Raw genomic sequence first — 16,105 nt, forward strand, 5'->3', positions numbered from 1 at the left:
AAATGAGCCAAGCTTAAAACAAATCTGGCCTCACCTATGCTCAATTCACAAATGCTAAGTTTAGGAACAACTGACCTAACCTGGATTGTTTGCAGCTCAACAATTTTCCTGGTAAGTTTATTGGGAATTTCCATATTTTGGTCAATTGCAATGCAATAAGTTATAGGTGTGCTAAATGCCTTCCAGCACTTGTTGACTTCATGCCAGGTTCTTATCTTCATAGTAATATTTTTTTCCCGATCCTATGAGGCTATGATTGGACTTTTCTAACAAAAAATTGTATGATTAGATTCCTCTCCATTTCAGATCTCTCATTATGGCTACCTCATATGCTCCATGGCTTGATCTATCAACGAAAAAAAGCAAGCTCCATTGCTCTGATCTATTGTGATTCTGCTATTAATGTGGATTCTGTAGTTGACAAGTTAGAATGTTACTGCTTTGGTGTTTCAGCCATTTTTGTTGTTTATATGCAGGTAGGAGCAAGTTGTACAAAAATTCTCCACCTAGAAATGCATTTATGCAGTCATTGTTGGTCAAAATTTGAAATCTCACAAAATATGCTTGTAAATTTACAATAACATTGTTTTCAAAGTTACGAATGAAAAATTTTCATGGAAGGGCAAGGGCACCATTTTGGTTATGATGATAATGCTTGAACCAAAGGATGGGAAATCTTCATGCTAACGAAGAAGATTGTAGGCATTTCATTAAGGATGATGGGGATGTCTTGAGTGAGTTGTCCTTGAGGCACTTATAGACCCCTGAATAACTATGGTCAATCGTCAATGTTGATGGATGGTACTTGTGGATTTTCCTTTGAGGTTCCATCTAAGTTGACCCAGAGTGAGTGATCATGTTCATTAAATTGTGGCTTCTTTTATTTTTTATTTTTATTTTTTGTAATTTTTTTCTTCGTCATTAAAAATTTACAACGGTAAGTTGAACAGTTTGATTCATGTTTTGCTGTGAGGAGTCTTCCTGGTCAGAAACATCTTAAAGTTGGCTCTAGTTGAGTGATATAGTTTCTCAATCCTGACCTGTACAAGTTCTTCCTCTTTTGCCACAAAACCAGTATGATAGGGGATGCTAGAGGAAACCTAATTTTTGGAAAGGTCTCCTCATTGAGTCACTGTTGGATACCAATTAGGGTTGAGCTTGATGGTTATTAAGTACTCTGTTGCAAGTTGTAAGACGCTAGAAGGGCTAGGAGCAGACCCAAAAAGGACATGGGTTGAAATAGTAAAATGATTTTTAAGCACCTCTTATTAGTTGGGGATAAGTCTTGGATGATAATGATGGTGATCAACTCTTTTACATTAATGCAAGCAATAGAATAAAAGGTTTCTCTTTCAAGGGGAATGTTGAACACTTTTTCCAGAGGCTCAGTTTGGAAGGAGTACAAATACAAATATGTAGAGTGCAAAACTTTGTATTTTGTATGTATTTGTACTGTACATATTTGTATTTATACTCCTTCCAAACTGAGTGAAAACGTAAATTGATTGGGAACTTAGTATGCACCAATATCAAATGATAAGTTGGGCAGCTGTAGACTAGGGAATGTTCTGCAACATGAATGCTTTTGTTTTCATTTGTTTTTGAAATTGTCACATTAGCAAGAAAAAAAAAAATCTTGAACTTGTTTAAGAAGCAAAAACAAGTTGTTTTGTTTCAAAAAAAAAAATCATGTTTTTGAAACCATCAAAATGATGGTTTTTAAGAAAAACAAGCTCTGTATTGCAGATATTATATGATTTATGAAACATGATATTATACTATATACCACAGACAACATGTTCTTTAAGCCAGATATTCAAGAAAACCTTTTGTTTTAGTTTTGGAAACAAAAACACATTATAACCAGGAACATGTTTTTTTTTTTTTCTGTTTTAAGAACCAGTTTATTTTCAACCAGATGGTTTTGATTTATGTTTAGAGCTCACAACAAGAAAAAACAATTCACATTGGAGAACACCCCCAGGTGTCTTTTCTTGTCCTTTTTTTTGTTGCAAATCTTTGCTCGTCATTTGTTCAAAAAGAAATGATCTCTGTTTGATTACAACTCCTATGCCTCAAGTAAGCATCCAATATCAATGAGGGTGGCAGAACAGAACCTTGACACCTCTCAGTGACATGTGTTTGTCTTTTTTTTGGAGTGATGGTGGTGATGGTTGATTGTTCAAGTCTTGAGGTTTATTTTTATTGCAGTGCAGTTAGTTCTATTTCCAAGTTATATCATCTTTTGATATGTTATATTCGTTGTTTTCAGTAAGCTGGTATTACAGATCCAAGGGAAAGCTTTCTTCAAGTCTTCTTTTCGCTTATGCAGGTGATTGTAGGCTTATTTTGGTTCTATGATGATATATAAAAGAGACCGGGAATGCACATTACCTGCAATTTTCCCCTTCATTTCTCTATTTGTTTTGTTTTGGCGTTGGGTGAACAATCTTACTAGATTTGGTTTATAGTTGTTTTACTGGTATCAAATGAGTCACTTTTTCTCTTTAATTCCTTCACAGTGTTGACCCTGAATCTTCAGACCCAGATGCAATGGATTCCCCGGGTTTTTTGGATCCAGGGCAAGCTGGGTTTCATGTGCACCATGAGAATGGCCACTTAAGTCCTTAACTAGTGCCTGTCTATTTGACCTGTGATCCAGTCTCCTTCCTGGTTTTGTGATCCAGTCTCCGGTTTTCTTTTTGAAACTCCAAAAGGATTGCTTGTAGAATTCAATTGGTTCTACAACATGTTTTTGACCTATTTCTGGGTGGTGCTTCGATGCCATATTTCTTCCGCGTCCTGTAGGTGGGGTAAGAGTTGCTTATGGTTCAGTTCAACATCTGCACTATTGTCTATCGTTGTTTTTTTTTTGTTTTTGTTTTTTTTTCATAAGCCTAGTTTTTTTATTGAAGCTTGGGTCCTGGTTAGGCTTAATTAGATGGATATGTAAGTGGGACGAGATGGGAGGAAGTTGTATTTTTGAGTTCTGAATTCTGATATGTATGTAAGAAATGGGCTTGTTCGCATGCTTACCAGAGAGGGTGTATCATGAGTTGTTATACTAGATGAGTGTTAATTTCCTTATAGCTTTATGGGGTGTTTTGACAGGCTAAGATTTCAAGTGAATTAAATGGTGCTGTCCATTTCCATCTCTTTACCGGTTTCCATTGATCCACGTTATTGGGTGTATTCTTTTGTTTGACCATCCAAGTGTGGTGGGTCCCACACTCCCACTTTTATGATGGGTTCCAGTATCATGGTGAGATGTGTGGTGTTAGGGGGTTGGAACGTGTTTTTTGTTGGCAGATCTCAACTCACAACTGAAGGTGTAAACCGTGCTGTGCTGGGCTTCAACTTGCACAAAGAGCGGATTGTGTCAAGCCTGGCTGTGCTTCCCTCCCCTGGAATACGTTGGGGGTTGGCCCGACATGGCTCACGGTCCATGGCCCGAGCCCGTGTGGGACTGATTTGTGCTGTATCGGGTTGTGGTTCTGGGTCGAGTGGGTTGCAAGCCATGCTATGGACCTAGGTTGGGCTACGATCCTAGGCTGAACTGGGCCAGATCGCTAAGACTTTTTTTTTATATTTTGATTTTTTTAACTTTTTTGCTAAATAAAACTAAAATGCTTATCTTTCTTTTGGGAACAAATTGGAAAAATAAAACTTCTAACAAAGAAATGAAAAACTACTTAATAAAATACAAAATGGACAACAAATTGAAAGAAAAATTGAAATTTTATTTCATTTAAATTCAAAAATTGAATGATATAATGCCACAATGGTCAAAAAATACATAACAAAATGTTGTAAAATATAAAAAATATAATACAATTACAGGTTGAAAATAAAAAATTACCTTATTGAAAAAAAATAAGAAATAATGTAAATAAAATTGAATAACAAAATTTACAATAATTTAAAAAATGTTACAAAATTATTGATTATAAATATTGCCTTCATCATTTTTCTTCAAGTTTCACCTCCATCTCCATCTTGATTTTGATAATTTGCTTCAGGTGAATCATCATGTATAGTGTTATGCCCTCTTTTGTCTTGTAATCTATCCTTGACATCCAGCCAATCTTTGAAGCAGATGTACATCTCTAGACTTTTCTCATTCATGTAGTTTCTCTTGTTATCTAACACTCTAATACTTGCATTAAAACAAAACAACAATGGAATTTTTGACATCGGAAGGGTTAGTAGATCATGTGCCATTGGCAACAATGATCGAATAATTTTTTTCATGTCCATTCCATCGAGCTAAAATATCAAAATTATCCATTCATTCTAAGTCGAAGGAATCACTTATAGGAGAAAAATTTGCTTGTAAATAAAAATTAAGTTCAATAAATGAACTTGTTGATGAGGTGGTAGTAGATTTCTGCCTCATACTTAATAAGACCGAACTCTGTCTTTTCCACTACTGGAACTAGTTATATTAGAAGTGAAAGTTGCACCTATACAAGTTGCAAATTTTTTTTGCCCTATCATTTGAGATTCATATCAATCATACATTTCAAATAATAAATCGTTAGTTTTTTTCTTTTTAATTTCTAATTTCAATATTCATATTTTCACAATATGAATCAAGTAAAATATCTAAACAATCTTTCTTAATCCTAGGATCTAACATTGCAGCAAAACAATAAATAGGAGAAATGTTCTCACAATATTTTTTAAATTTATTTTCCATTACTTCAACTATATGTTTAAATTGTGGATTTATTCTATATTTTTCAAAACATTCACTAATCATAAATAATTGATTAACTAAAGTACAACTAGTTAGATAATAGACACCTGGAAATTCAATAGTTGTTTCATAAAAATTGTGTAAAAAATCTTTTATACAAATGGTCATTTCACATTCCTCCTCAAGTATAATATCATGTGACATTTTTGCATTATAAAAATCAATAAGAATTTGTTTGTAGGAAATACAACTTTCTAACATAAAATAGGTAGAATTTCATTTATGTTGAACATCTAACATAAAATTTTTATACTTCAAATGATAGTTATGACATAAATATTTAAATTCCTGTTTTTTTTGCTCTTGAACTTTATATATATATATATATTTTAATTTTAGAAATATGATGAGAAATAATATTTAAAACATTTTGAATACATAAATTTAAGATGTGACATGCACATTTAATATGAAATAATTTACCATTTAAACATGATTTTAATTGAGATTTTAAAATATTTATTGTTGAATCTTTATTATTGACATTATCAAAACTAATAGAAAAAAAAAGTTTATTGTCAATTCCATAAGCATGTAAAGTATTTAAAATACTTACAACAATAGTTGGGCCAATATGTGGCCATGGTTATTTAAGTCTAATAAAACTTAAAATTCTTTTTTGTAAAAACTAGTTTTCATCAATAAAATGATCGATGACACAAATATAACTTGTATTAAAAAGTCCAAATATCAAAAGTTATTGCAACTCTAGAATTAAGATTTGATAAAATATAAATTAAATTTTGTTTATATGAATAAAAAAATTTCAAAGCATATGCTCTAATAGTTATTTTAGAAACTTTTTTAAATTGAGGATTTACAGAATTATGTAAAAAATTTTCAAGTTTAATATCCTCAATTAATAAAAATGGTTGTTCAGCATGTATAATATATTTTGTGAAGTCTTGCCTATTTTTTGTCAATATTTAAAAGTTCCAAAACCCCTACATCCGATTTGTGTTTGTGATTTTTTCTTTTTCTTTTCCTTCTTGTTCTTGTTTCTCATGTGTGAGCAAATGTCTGCCCAAGTGGCCAGTACCACTCTTTTTATAATACCTAAAGTCATTCCTACATTTTTGGCAAACGACCCTTTTTCCTTCCCCTCAACCTCCTCTATTTTAAATAATTTTCAAACCGGGTTAGTCAACTTAGTTCCCTTTTTTTTACTTTCTCGTAGTCTCAATAGTAGTACTAAGGGTGGGATTTCCAACAATGTTAGTAGCATCCATATCAATGCTAAAGATATCATGTTGCGACTGAACATCATCGGCATTGAACATGTTGGGAAATTGGTTTTGGGAGGAGTTTGTCATTTTTTTAATTCTAAAATAATAAAAATTAATTTAATTGTATTCACCTGGATTGTTAGTTCGAAATCTTAGTTTGATTTCAATAGTTAAAGCCTCTAAGTCCAAACCTCCCAAATTGCTAACTAGAGATATTAGAGCAAGCCTTCTTCTTGTTGAAACTTGAAAAAAGTCAAGACTTGAGAGTTGAGAATTGGATAGTAGAGAGAGAGGGTATTGAGATTTGATAGTGAGAGCATAAAGCTTTAGAGAATATGAGAAGAGAATTGCTGAATTAGTGTGATGAGAATGGTGCATGGTGGAGCTATTTATAGGAATTGAAAATAATTCAATTGCACAAAATACCCTAAAAACTAATATTTTTTTAGTTTTTTGGAAGGGGTACTTTAGTCATTGTAAAACCATTTATCACTTTATTCAAAATGCCCTCCAAATTAATTGTTATATAGTTATTAGGAGGCATTTTTGTCGTTCTTTCTCCCCCCCAAAGTCAAAATACATAAATACCCTTTGTATAGCTGTTTATAGCTATTGGGAGTACTTTTGTAAAAAAAAAAAACCTCCAAAAAATTGAAACTAACCGTTGAGGATCGGGCAGGCCACACTCAGCCCGCTACGGGCCCATGGGCTATGCTGTGTTCCATGCCGGCATGTGGGCCACGAGCGACATGGCATGCATAGTCATGTCATGTCATATCGACCCATGAACCTAAAACCCCTAACACAGCACGACCCACACAATAGTACCATATTTGACACGGCCTGTGTGCCATTATGCCAAGCCGGTCCAAAATCATGACAAGCCATATCAAGCTGCAGCACAACCCAATTTACATCTTTAGTCATAACAATAAAAGAGGGAGCCATCATGTATGAAATGTGTGGTGTCATTAACATGAGAGGGTCTTAATGTGTTATGATTGCAGGTGATCCGAGCTCCAATATGCACATACCGATAAGCCCATTATTATCTCTGATCAAAACTGAAATTGCGTGTTGCATTGATCTCCCGCCATTTGATGGGATTCGTGGAATAGCTGTTGGAAAAAGGTTGACATTAAGCCTATCCAAGCAATTGGGTAGCTAAAAAGAATATGGACAGGCCTGCCATTGATGCAGAAGATACATTTATACATGGCTTTGTTAGCTTTAATAGAAATCGCCTTGTTCTACATAGAAATTGCCTTGCAAATTCGAGGTTTAATGTTCTTCCAGATTTGTAAATTGTAATATTACCAATTATTTGAACAGTAGCTTTGTGAAAAACGAAACCCAATTGCCAGAAATTATTTGCATTGCATGGATAACTTGGAGTCTTGGACGAGACAACTTTAGCTGGCCAATGAATCCCTTGTCCATGACTATGCCATTAACCCCCGACGAAAATTTTGATCTTACTGAACCAGATAAATATAGAAAATGGAGACGGGATCTGCTCCTTACACAGACCTAACAGTCACATCCCGGAACATCTTCCCTACTTTATTATTCACGGGTGATGTTCAATTGAATATGTCCTAAACTGGTGGATGATGGTCGGTGCTAAATATAGACATGCTTAAATAATCTGTATCTGCTGTACGGTGTCCTTGAATTCATTCTTTTCTGACGCAGGGAAGGAAGTGCAATTACTTGACGCGGTTTAAAGTCGAAATATGGTTAAGTTATGAAGAACACCAAAATCAGTACGTGTATATCAACCTATTTTCCAGTAGTATTAACTTATTAACGAGAGAGAGAGATTGAACAACGAAGCAAGACAAAGAAGAACAAGGTTTTAAGATTAATTGAACGAGACCGGACGATGATACAGGAAAAAGAATGGACAACATGGATCTTTGTGTATTCAACTATTGATCATTAATTAATTATGTCATAAATGCTGAAAAGATTTCTCTTTCTTTACAAGCTAGCAAAAGAACTGCAGGTTTCATCCATGGATGGATTATTATGCTTTTACCCCCCACCCCTCACCACAAAAAAAAAAGGAAATGAAAACAGGAAACCCAAAAAAAAGATCTATTTGACAAACAGTTGCCTGCATCTCCTACTGGTCTTTGCTCTGAGACTGGCTGCCTCTCCACCCACTACTTCGTCAACCAAATCCTTAAATAACAAGCGTTCAACATCCAAGACCACGCCCGCAACTTCACTACGAAGATCTGACCAGTTATCTGATCGATGCATCACATCCTCCCATAATATGCTTTTAAGATTATCATCATTGTCGTCATACTTGCAGACCAAGTTGTTAGCTTGGAACTGTTCTACCTCAGAACACAGCTCTCTTAGAAGCTGCTGTGCATTCTGGGTCCTCCGACCCACTTTATTATCTCGGAGCCACGGCTCAGAGGGAGGCAACTTCTTCACAAGAATCTCATTCACGGTGTCAAACATGAGCTTCCGATGGAGCTTCTCCCTACTGGGTTTGCATCTTCCAACCTTTTCCAGGCTGTGCTCATTGGTTCCCTTAGTTTGCTCTAGGACGAAAAACAAGTCAGGATTGATTGGATGGCCTGATGGGTGGAGCTGAAAAGTTGTCAAGCCTGAGGTAAGATCTCTTAGTAGAAGACCGGATGTTAACAATATCTCAGAGATGTATCTGTGATCCGGATTTGCGTTTTCACACAGTGATGCAATGTAATCTGTAGTAGCCTCATTGTGATTGGAGTTCAGTTGTGCAAGTTTCTGAACAAGGTGCTCAATATTTTTCAATTTCTTACGGTTGATCTCAGAGCTAGGATTATGGACCAAATTGTCAGATGAGAGATCAAGTTGAACTGGATCCCATTCCCCTTCGCCGGGATTGTCTTCAGAATGCTTTGTCTCATCATCTGTATCCAAGATAAAATCCACGAGTATTTGATATGTCAGAAATGCTGTATATTTCATGATAAAAATTTAGGTTTTTGCTGTGCATTCTAGTCCTCTATATTTCGAAGAATTCTGGAATGGTGTTCAGAAGCATTTTTTTCCGTCAATAATTTTTTCTTGGTTGCTGTTAATGGTTACAAATATTATTACAAACAAAATATCAAAAAATGTTGTCTTGATGATAATATGATGATGATGCCTACATGTAATGACTACTATAGTATGGTTGAAAAGTAAATTTAAAATAAAAGCCTAGCTGTCAGATATGCTCAAAGTGCCACCTTTAAGTGTTTCCCAGAACCATTTTGGACACACTATCTGGGCTCAACACTGATACTCATCCCTTTCTGGTAGCAAGTATGGATCTTCTGTGATAACAAGTTTGATGGCCCACCCATGTATGCCAAATCTATTTTCATATGGGAAATCAAACACTGAAACAAAAATCAGGTTGGAGCATGGCAGAGATTGTTTTCTAACAGTTACCCATGTGAAATGCAAGTCTATCCAGTCAGTGTTTTCTCCATTTAGGGAAGACAGAACATTCCACCTCTGGTTACATTTACATCAAATGCGTAACATATACGTAAAAATGGTCAAATGAAAAGCGCATCAACCAGGACATGCAAATATATCTCTTTTATTTATTATTATTTTTTTTTGAGAAATGGTAATTATTTTATTCAAGAAAAGGACTGGGATGTACAAGAAAATAGGGCTATGCAGCTAAAAAAGGCCCTTTTCAGCAATCGGGTAAAACTATTTGCACTACACATAAAATTCCTCTCAATCCAGGTTTAGCTAAATAAACAGCCTTTGGCTCAGTTATAATTGAGAATATATCTTCGTCAAAACTATGGCAATCAAGGATTCCAAGTGCTAGAGGTATTTATTTCTTAGGTTTCAACTTTCAAGAAGTGGCACCATCTTTTTTTTTTCCAAGTACTAGAGGTATTTATTTCTTAAGTTTCAAAAGAAAATTGGAATTATCTTATTTTTAAGCCCACAGTTTCCACGGCCTGGGTGTCATGGGGCTAGTCGAAACCCAAAACACTTGGATGGCGTGCTGATGGCGCTGATGGTGGCTGAACCGTCACATGGGGGCAGAGAAAAGAATAGACTGTCTATTTGCATGCATTTTTTATTGGTATATATGCAAGTAAAAAGATACATTATGATTTCTGAGCTACCATGCTTGGAATTGTCTTGTAGAGCAATGTATTGCAATATAAAAATCAGTGTGTTGAGGTTTTTTTTCCAATACATTCTCCAATGCTGATTCATGACTTATACTACACAGAAGATGGCAATCCTTACCTGTAAAGGAAGTTGATATCTTCTTCACTGGAGATGGCAAATCATCTCTGTAGAATGAGGCATCAAGAACAGAGACAGGACTTGGTTGTTCTGGGGCCACTGTCGCAAGCTCTGCTAATGGCCCATCTTCACTTAGCCTCCCTGATGATTTCTGAAGGAGAAAGCATTAAACATGTTATGAAACGCACTAGTAAATTGAACCAACTGGATGAAATTAAGCGCACTTACCTTCTGTTTTAAGCTAGAAACTGAGTTGTTGGCAACATTCCTTGATGGACTCTGGCTACCTTGTCCAAGGAAATTACAATTGATATCAGCAGATCGGTCAGCACTAGTCACTTCTATATCCATCTGTGAGGACAAGCTAACATTGCCATCTGATTGTTGGGAATTTTCATCCCTTTGATGACTAAAATGTCTGGTTTCACTACTAATGTCACTCAACTGATCATCGCTTTGCTGCAAGTTGGAAGGCCCTTGTCTGAGCTTTCCACCAGGTGAACCTGATTCTGTTGGCTGTCTGACAGGTCGTCTTCTGGGTCTGGTTGCATCTGAGGATGGCATGGGGGGGCGGGAAGATTGCTTCTCCAACTCAAACCTCTTCTGCTGCAGTCTTGGGCTAACAGATCCCGAGTTCTTTCCAGAGATATCATTGTTTTCCCTGAAACGCTGCCGAGGATTTGTTGATATCTGTGTTGATCTTAGGTTCCTGCCATTAGTTCTCTTATCTGTTGGACTGAGAGTTCGACTGGTGGGGTCTCTAAGATTCTGTTTAGGGGGTAGGTCCTTAGCCACTCTGTTGTTAAGAGTGCCTCTTTTTTTATCCAAAGAATCACTACTCCTATGAATACCTGATAAACCATCAATTGGAATAACTGATGAAGCAGGAATACCTGATTTGTTGATCAGTCTTGCCGGTTTCATGATCACAATTGGGGATTCAAAATTCCGTGAAGGACTAGTCCCCTTGATTGTAACAGAAGTAGAGTGGTTAACCTGTGGCTCTCTCCTGTTTGCCAATCTGGGATTCTCATCGAAATTGGTGAGGTTTTGGTTGTTATATTCTCTCTTAGACACAAGTTTGGTAGCTTGATGTTCTTCTTTTTCGGTCTCCAGGAGCCCTTTAGCCTGCATTGCATCTAGTATCTGTTTGAGTGCCCTGAGATCCTTATCTGATTGTTTAAATTTGAGCTCTTTCAACCTTTTCTCAATCTCAACATAAACAGAAGGAGAGGAGTTCGATGTCCTGGCAGGGACTTCCCAATTCCTGAGTACAGCTTTCTGAAGACTACTGCCCCCATCAGGCTGTCTCCACGGAGCTGGCTCAATTGGAAACCTTGAACTAGAAAAGGGTTTCATGACCAAATCAGGACTTTTCAACTTTGGTGAGTTGGGGTCCTTGAGGGAGCTTCTGGGGGAACCAGAAAATCGAAATGGCTTGCTTTCATCAACTGTTCTCAATGACCCAGTGAAGGACTCACGATCTTCAACATAGCAGGTTTTAATCAAGGTCATTTGATCATCTGTGGCAGGGGTAGAATTTGGCAATGCTTCCAAGCCCATCAATTTTGCCACAACACTAGGAGGTCTTTTGCAAGTTCCCAGTTCTTTCTGTGAATTTGTGGCTCTACTGTTAGAGTCACTACTACCCCTCTGCAAATCCTTCAGAATAGAATTTGATTTTGAATTGGAATTAGAGCTCCTCATGGAACCTTCCCTGCTGTCCAATGACAGCCTTGGGAGATCTCTGAGCTTTGCACTGGATTTGAAGGTGTCACGTGATTCAAAAGATGCACGAGGTATCTCCCGTCCATCATAAGAGAACCGTGGAGCATCTTTGGATGCTAAAAACAAAGGCCCTTCTCTAGCTTCATATGATGATCTTGGTGATTCTTTAACTTCATTAAAATACCTAGGAGCTTCTCGAAGTTTAACAAGAACTCTGACCGATTCATTGAAATCAACAGGCACCTTCTGATTCCCATTTGTTCCAACCCCATAAGACCCAGTCAACTGCAGAGGCCTTGGTGAATCTCTGTGCTTCACAGTACGGCTTACTGTACCCTCTTTGGTTGTAGTTTTAACTGATAGACTACGGGGTTCTCTGTAGATTGAGTCCTTCACAACATCACGGAAGTCAATAGGTTGCCTACGCAGCTGTGGGGAAGCATTGGGTTCAATGGAAGTTGGCTCCCTCTGAGGCGTTTCTGAAAAAATGGATCGGTCAAATGAAGGGTGTTCTAGTTGAGCAGCTCTGTTACAGTCCATAGAAGACAGAGAAGAAGAGCAAGAAGAAGATGAAAAGGAAGCCCTGGATGACTCAATAGAAACTCTTTGGTTCTCATTCGTATTTTTGTTGGAATCTTTTTCCTGCAATTGCAAGTCAAATATACCTTTATACCTTCTAAAAGAAATATCAGATATGAAAAACTAAATATGGTGAAGCAATGGAATTTAGAGTTCTTACAGTATGTGTCTGTAGATAATCATTATTAGGCTCAACCCGAAAGCTTCCATTTTTTATGTGAGAAATACCTATGCAGGAACCAAAGCATTAAACTCAGAAAGTAGGGATACCAATAGTATGTCAGTCATGAGCATGAAACTTAACAAACTAACAAATAGATCCATTACCAACCCCATGATGAAGTAGGTTCTGCAAGGACACTTGACATACTTTATGGAAAAGCATTCTCTATGCACAGATGAATTTAATTTAGAAAAGCCTTTAAGAATAGGTACAAGTGCTCTCTGTATGTTAAGAAATTCAGCAACTAATAGAAACTGCTTTGAACATTAAAGTAGGCGGATTGTGGATATTTTGTTACCATTAACCCATTTAAGCAAGAATAGTTAAAATCAAATTAATGGCGGTTTTAAAAATTATGTTTTTTTTTTTCCTTTTGTATGTGTGTTTTGGGTTGGATGGGGCTAAAAATAAAAAGAGTTGAACAAGTTAGAAATGCTGGAAAAATAAACACAATCAGGGTATTTCTCAGATATTAACAGAAACTTTTTGGGAAAAAAAATTTAAAGCTATCATTAAATCATGAAAGGCATGATAAACTATATTCCATTAAACTTAAAAAGATTGAGCAGCAGAGATGAAATAACTCATATAAATCACTAAAGAAGAAAAACAGTAAAAGGGCTACCTGATGGAAGCCTCTTGTGGCTGTGGCCAGTGAGGCGCCTGCCTGTTATGATGTTGTGACGGTCAAAGAGTTGAAAGATCCCAGTCATGCATCCTATTTGCTTCTTCAGATTTGAATTATCATCTGCTAACTCATGTAAAAACTTGGCAGACATCTTCACAACCTCCTTTCTTCAACTATAAAGCAGTTCAGACCTTCTAAATCTCCATGACACCCTCTTTCTAGGCCAGTTACTTTCAGACTCCGCTTCCAAGAAAAGCAAAACCCAAGGCCCTCTTCAAAGTTGAAACTTGAAGTTGCTGTTTTGGCTAAAAAATTCTTGGAACAAGAGAAAAATGGAGTTTTGTTGCAGAATCACTTGGAAACAAAAGAGATTCCCTCCAAACGCATTAGAGGGAGCAAAGTTTCGTAGACCTCACTGATTCTTATAGCCCTGGAACCCAAATCTCAATAAGCATTAATCTGTTAATTCCTGTTCTTTCTTTCTTTCCCTCCTTCCTACGGAAGTTTGCAAAAGATGGCAAAAACTAGCTTTTTATTCGACAGTAAAAAGCCTCATAAATGCAAGGCTCCTCCTACGATCAAGCAAATGACAAATACTGAATCTGCCAGAACACGCTCCACCTGTCATGAAACTGGTTAAAATGAAATTAATTCCTCCAGACGCACCAAAACATGATTCTTCACCATTCCGGATGTTTTTCTTACGGCTACAGGCCTCAAATTCCACTCTTTTCCACAGCTAAATACAGCTAAGAAAATTTAAAATTTTGGATTCTTCAAATTCCCACCCTAACTCTGCAATTAAACTACAAAAAAAAAAAAAAAAGCAGTGTTTTCCTTCTATTACATACTTTATTTATAACGTCCGTCGGAGTTTATAGGACTACCCCAAGACAATAACGAGTACCAGATAGAATGGAGGAAAAAACAAAAGAATAAAGGGACCCAATACCCAAAATCACTTCTCCATTGTCAAATATCATTCCACTGGTACAATGGAAAAGAAAGAAACCTTCTTGGGTTTCATAGAAGATGCCAGACAATGCCTTGTGTGGCAACACACAAGAACCCAGAAGAAAAGGAGAAAACGTGGAAGGACCCAACACCTACAGGCTACAGGCTACATTTATCCCTCCCGCCACTGTCTATGTATCAATGCAAGGTGCAGAGAAAACTCTCTGAACCCAAGAAGATATGTTTTCTGGGTTTCCTCAGCGAAAAGTTAAAAAAATGTTGTGGCTGTCTTCTGGCTCTCTTAAAGACAGGCAGTGGAAGAAGATGGGATGATTCGTTATATGGGTATTGGGTAATGTGCGAGTGAATCTGATGAGAGTGAGACTTGGCAAAGCTTCAATTTTTATTATGACTTCTTATCTGATACTCCAAGCAGACAGACAGAGAGAGAGAGAGGGGGGAATTGCTTGATGAGTTGGGAACTTGAAGGCGAAGTTGTGTGAGTGGGCCAGATCCGGTTTGGTCTCTTTCTCACACTTCCATGTGAGTAGATAATGTGGGTGGGTCTGAATCAGTAGATCTGTCTACATGGGCATGTGAGTTCTGTCAGAAACTAGAGGGAGTAGCGTGGATTTTTGTTCTGAAAAGTGGAAAACCTGCAAAAGTCTACATACCTTTTTCAACGATCTCTGCTTGTAATTACCAAAAGACCCTTCAGTAGAATCTCAAGTTTGACCACAAACCCAGAAACAAGCAAGAATGCATGCCAAAATTTTTGTATTGTAGTGTAATGTACTGCTGTATATGTTTTATTGTTCTTCTATTTTCTATATTTGTCTGAACCTTGAATTTGATCTTATCTGATACTATTCCTTTCTCTTGATCCAAAGAAAGGGGCAAATGAATGAATGATATTGATTTGTTGTAATACAATCTTAGGTAATAAATTGGAGGATAAAGGATTGCATGATCTTGACAGCAAAGATTCATGGTGATTATCAATTTATTATCTTGATATTCTGCCTAAAAAATCTCTAGCTCTATGGTGTGACCCATTTACTGTGTTTTTTTTTTGTGTGGGGCCCTCAGTCCTCATTCTATTAAAATCATGTTTCTGGCTTGCCAGAAAGTCAATTCCTTAGTCTCTTGCCCTAATTCCTAACTTGACGTGTAATTGGAGTTGGCACTGTTTGGTGGGCTAGCTGAAATTTGTTTCTTGGGAGTATAAAGAGTTCTTAACTGCACTGCTTTTGTTTTATCTTGATTTTTTTTTTCTTTTTGTGGGGAATTAAGTGTATAATGCAATAACATCCCCTGTTAATGCAGAAAACAAAAAATGACAGAGCTTGAGAACTTGTAGTGTACTTTCAGAATTTTTATTCTCTGGTTGCAGCTGTTCATCCATCCTCTTGATGGTACTTGAGCAAATGTGGTCCAACTCCAACTCACTGATACCTGGAAGAGCTCTGGAATAAGATGACAGAGTGAAACTGAGTGCAATGCACCCTTCAAACAACCTGCTTTTCTGAGCTGCGAAGTTTCCATATGTGTACAAAATAAGCAAAATTTTCAGAGTGCAGGACCATGGTTCCTCAGAGAATGAGAAAATTTCAAGCAGGAGAGTATTTGTGTCTAGTTGTCACAGATAATGTTGTGGATGAAGCAATTTATACTTTTTCGAAAATTCCCTTAAATAGCAAGATTACACATAAGTGTGTCTATACACCCAACACAGA

The 16,105-nt window shown here is 36.7% G+C and overlaps 2 protein-coding genes across 5 annotated transcripts in view; one reads left to right on the plus strand and one right to left on the minus strand.

The window, feature by feature from the left end:
- The window catches only part of LOC148863331 (transcription initiation factor TFIID subunit 8-like), a 34,084-nt gene extending 31,573 nt beyond the window's left edge, over window positions 1-2,511 (plus strand). Inside the window, exon 2 of one of the 4 annotated variants that reach the window (XM_088977055.1) lies at window positions 2,273-2,511. The gene's annotated coding sequence lies outside the window, so the exon portion shown is untranslated. Of the gene's footprint in view, window positions 1-306; window positions 621-2,272 lie in introns of those variants that run through there. The other 3 variants (XM_088977053.1, XM_088977052.1, XM_088977056.1) reach the window with 3 other exon arrangements.
- A 5,392-nt stretch (window positions 2,512-7,903) lies between these two features.
- On the minus strand, window positions 7,904-14,759 carry LOC148863332 (protein LONGIFOLIA 1-like). The gene is made up of 5 exons (XM_088980914.1): window positions 13,413-14,759; window positions 12,725-12,792; window positions 10,486-12,627; window positions 10,258-10,408; window positions 7,904-8,900 (listed from the first exon to the last, which is right to left on the minus strand). The coding sequence occupies exons 1-5, from the start codon at window positions 13,564-13,566 to the stop codon at window positions 8,086-8,088; spliced, it is 3,330 nt and encodes a 1,109-aa protein (XP_088837040.1). The 5' UTR covers window positions 13,567-14,759; the 3' UTR covers window positions 7,904-8,085.
- Between the last annotated feature and the right edge of the window lie 1,346 nt (window positions 14,760-16,105).

This window comes from Nelumbo lutea, chromosome 3 (genome assembly GCF_056320005.1).
Source record: "Nelumbo lutea isolate HS-2025 chromosome 3, American lotus-T2T, whole genome shotgun sequence".
NCBI lineage: Eukaryota > Viridiplantae > Streptophyta > Magnoliopsida > Proteales > Nelumbonaceae > Nelumbo > Nelumbo lutea.

Excerpts from the sequence above, each read along its gene's own strand:
- LOC148863332 (XM_088980914.1), bottom strand. The coding sequence starts at position 13,566 with ATGTCTGCCAAGTTTTTACATGAGTTAGCAGATGATAATTCAAATCTG. Across the intron at positions 12,793-13,412 it reads CCACAAGAGGCTTCCATCAG|GTATTTCTCACATAAAAAAT; the intron begins GTAGCCCTTTTA and ends GTTCCTGCATAG. Across the intron at positions 12,628-12,724 it reads ATTATCTACAGACACATACT|GAAAAAGATTCCAACAAAAA; the intron begins GTAAGAACTCTA and ends TTGCAATTGCAG.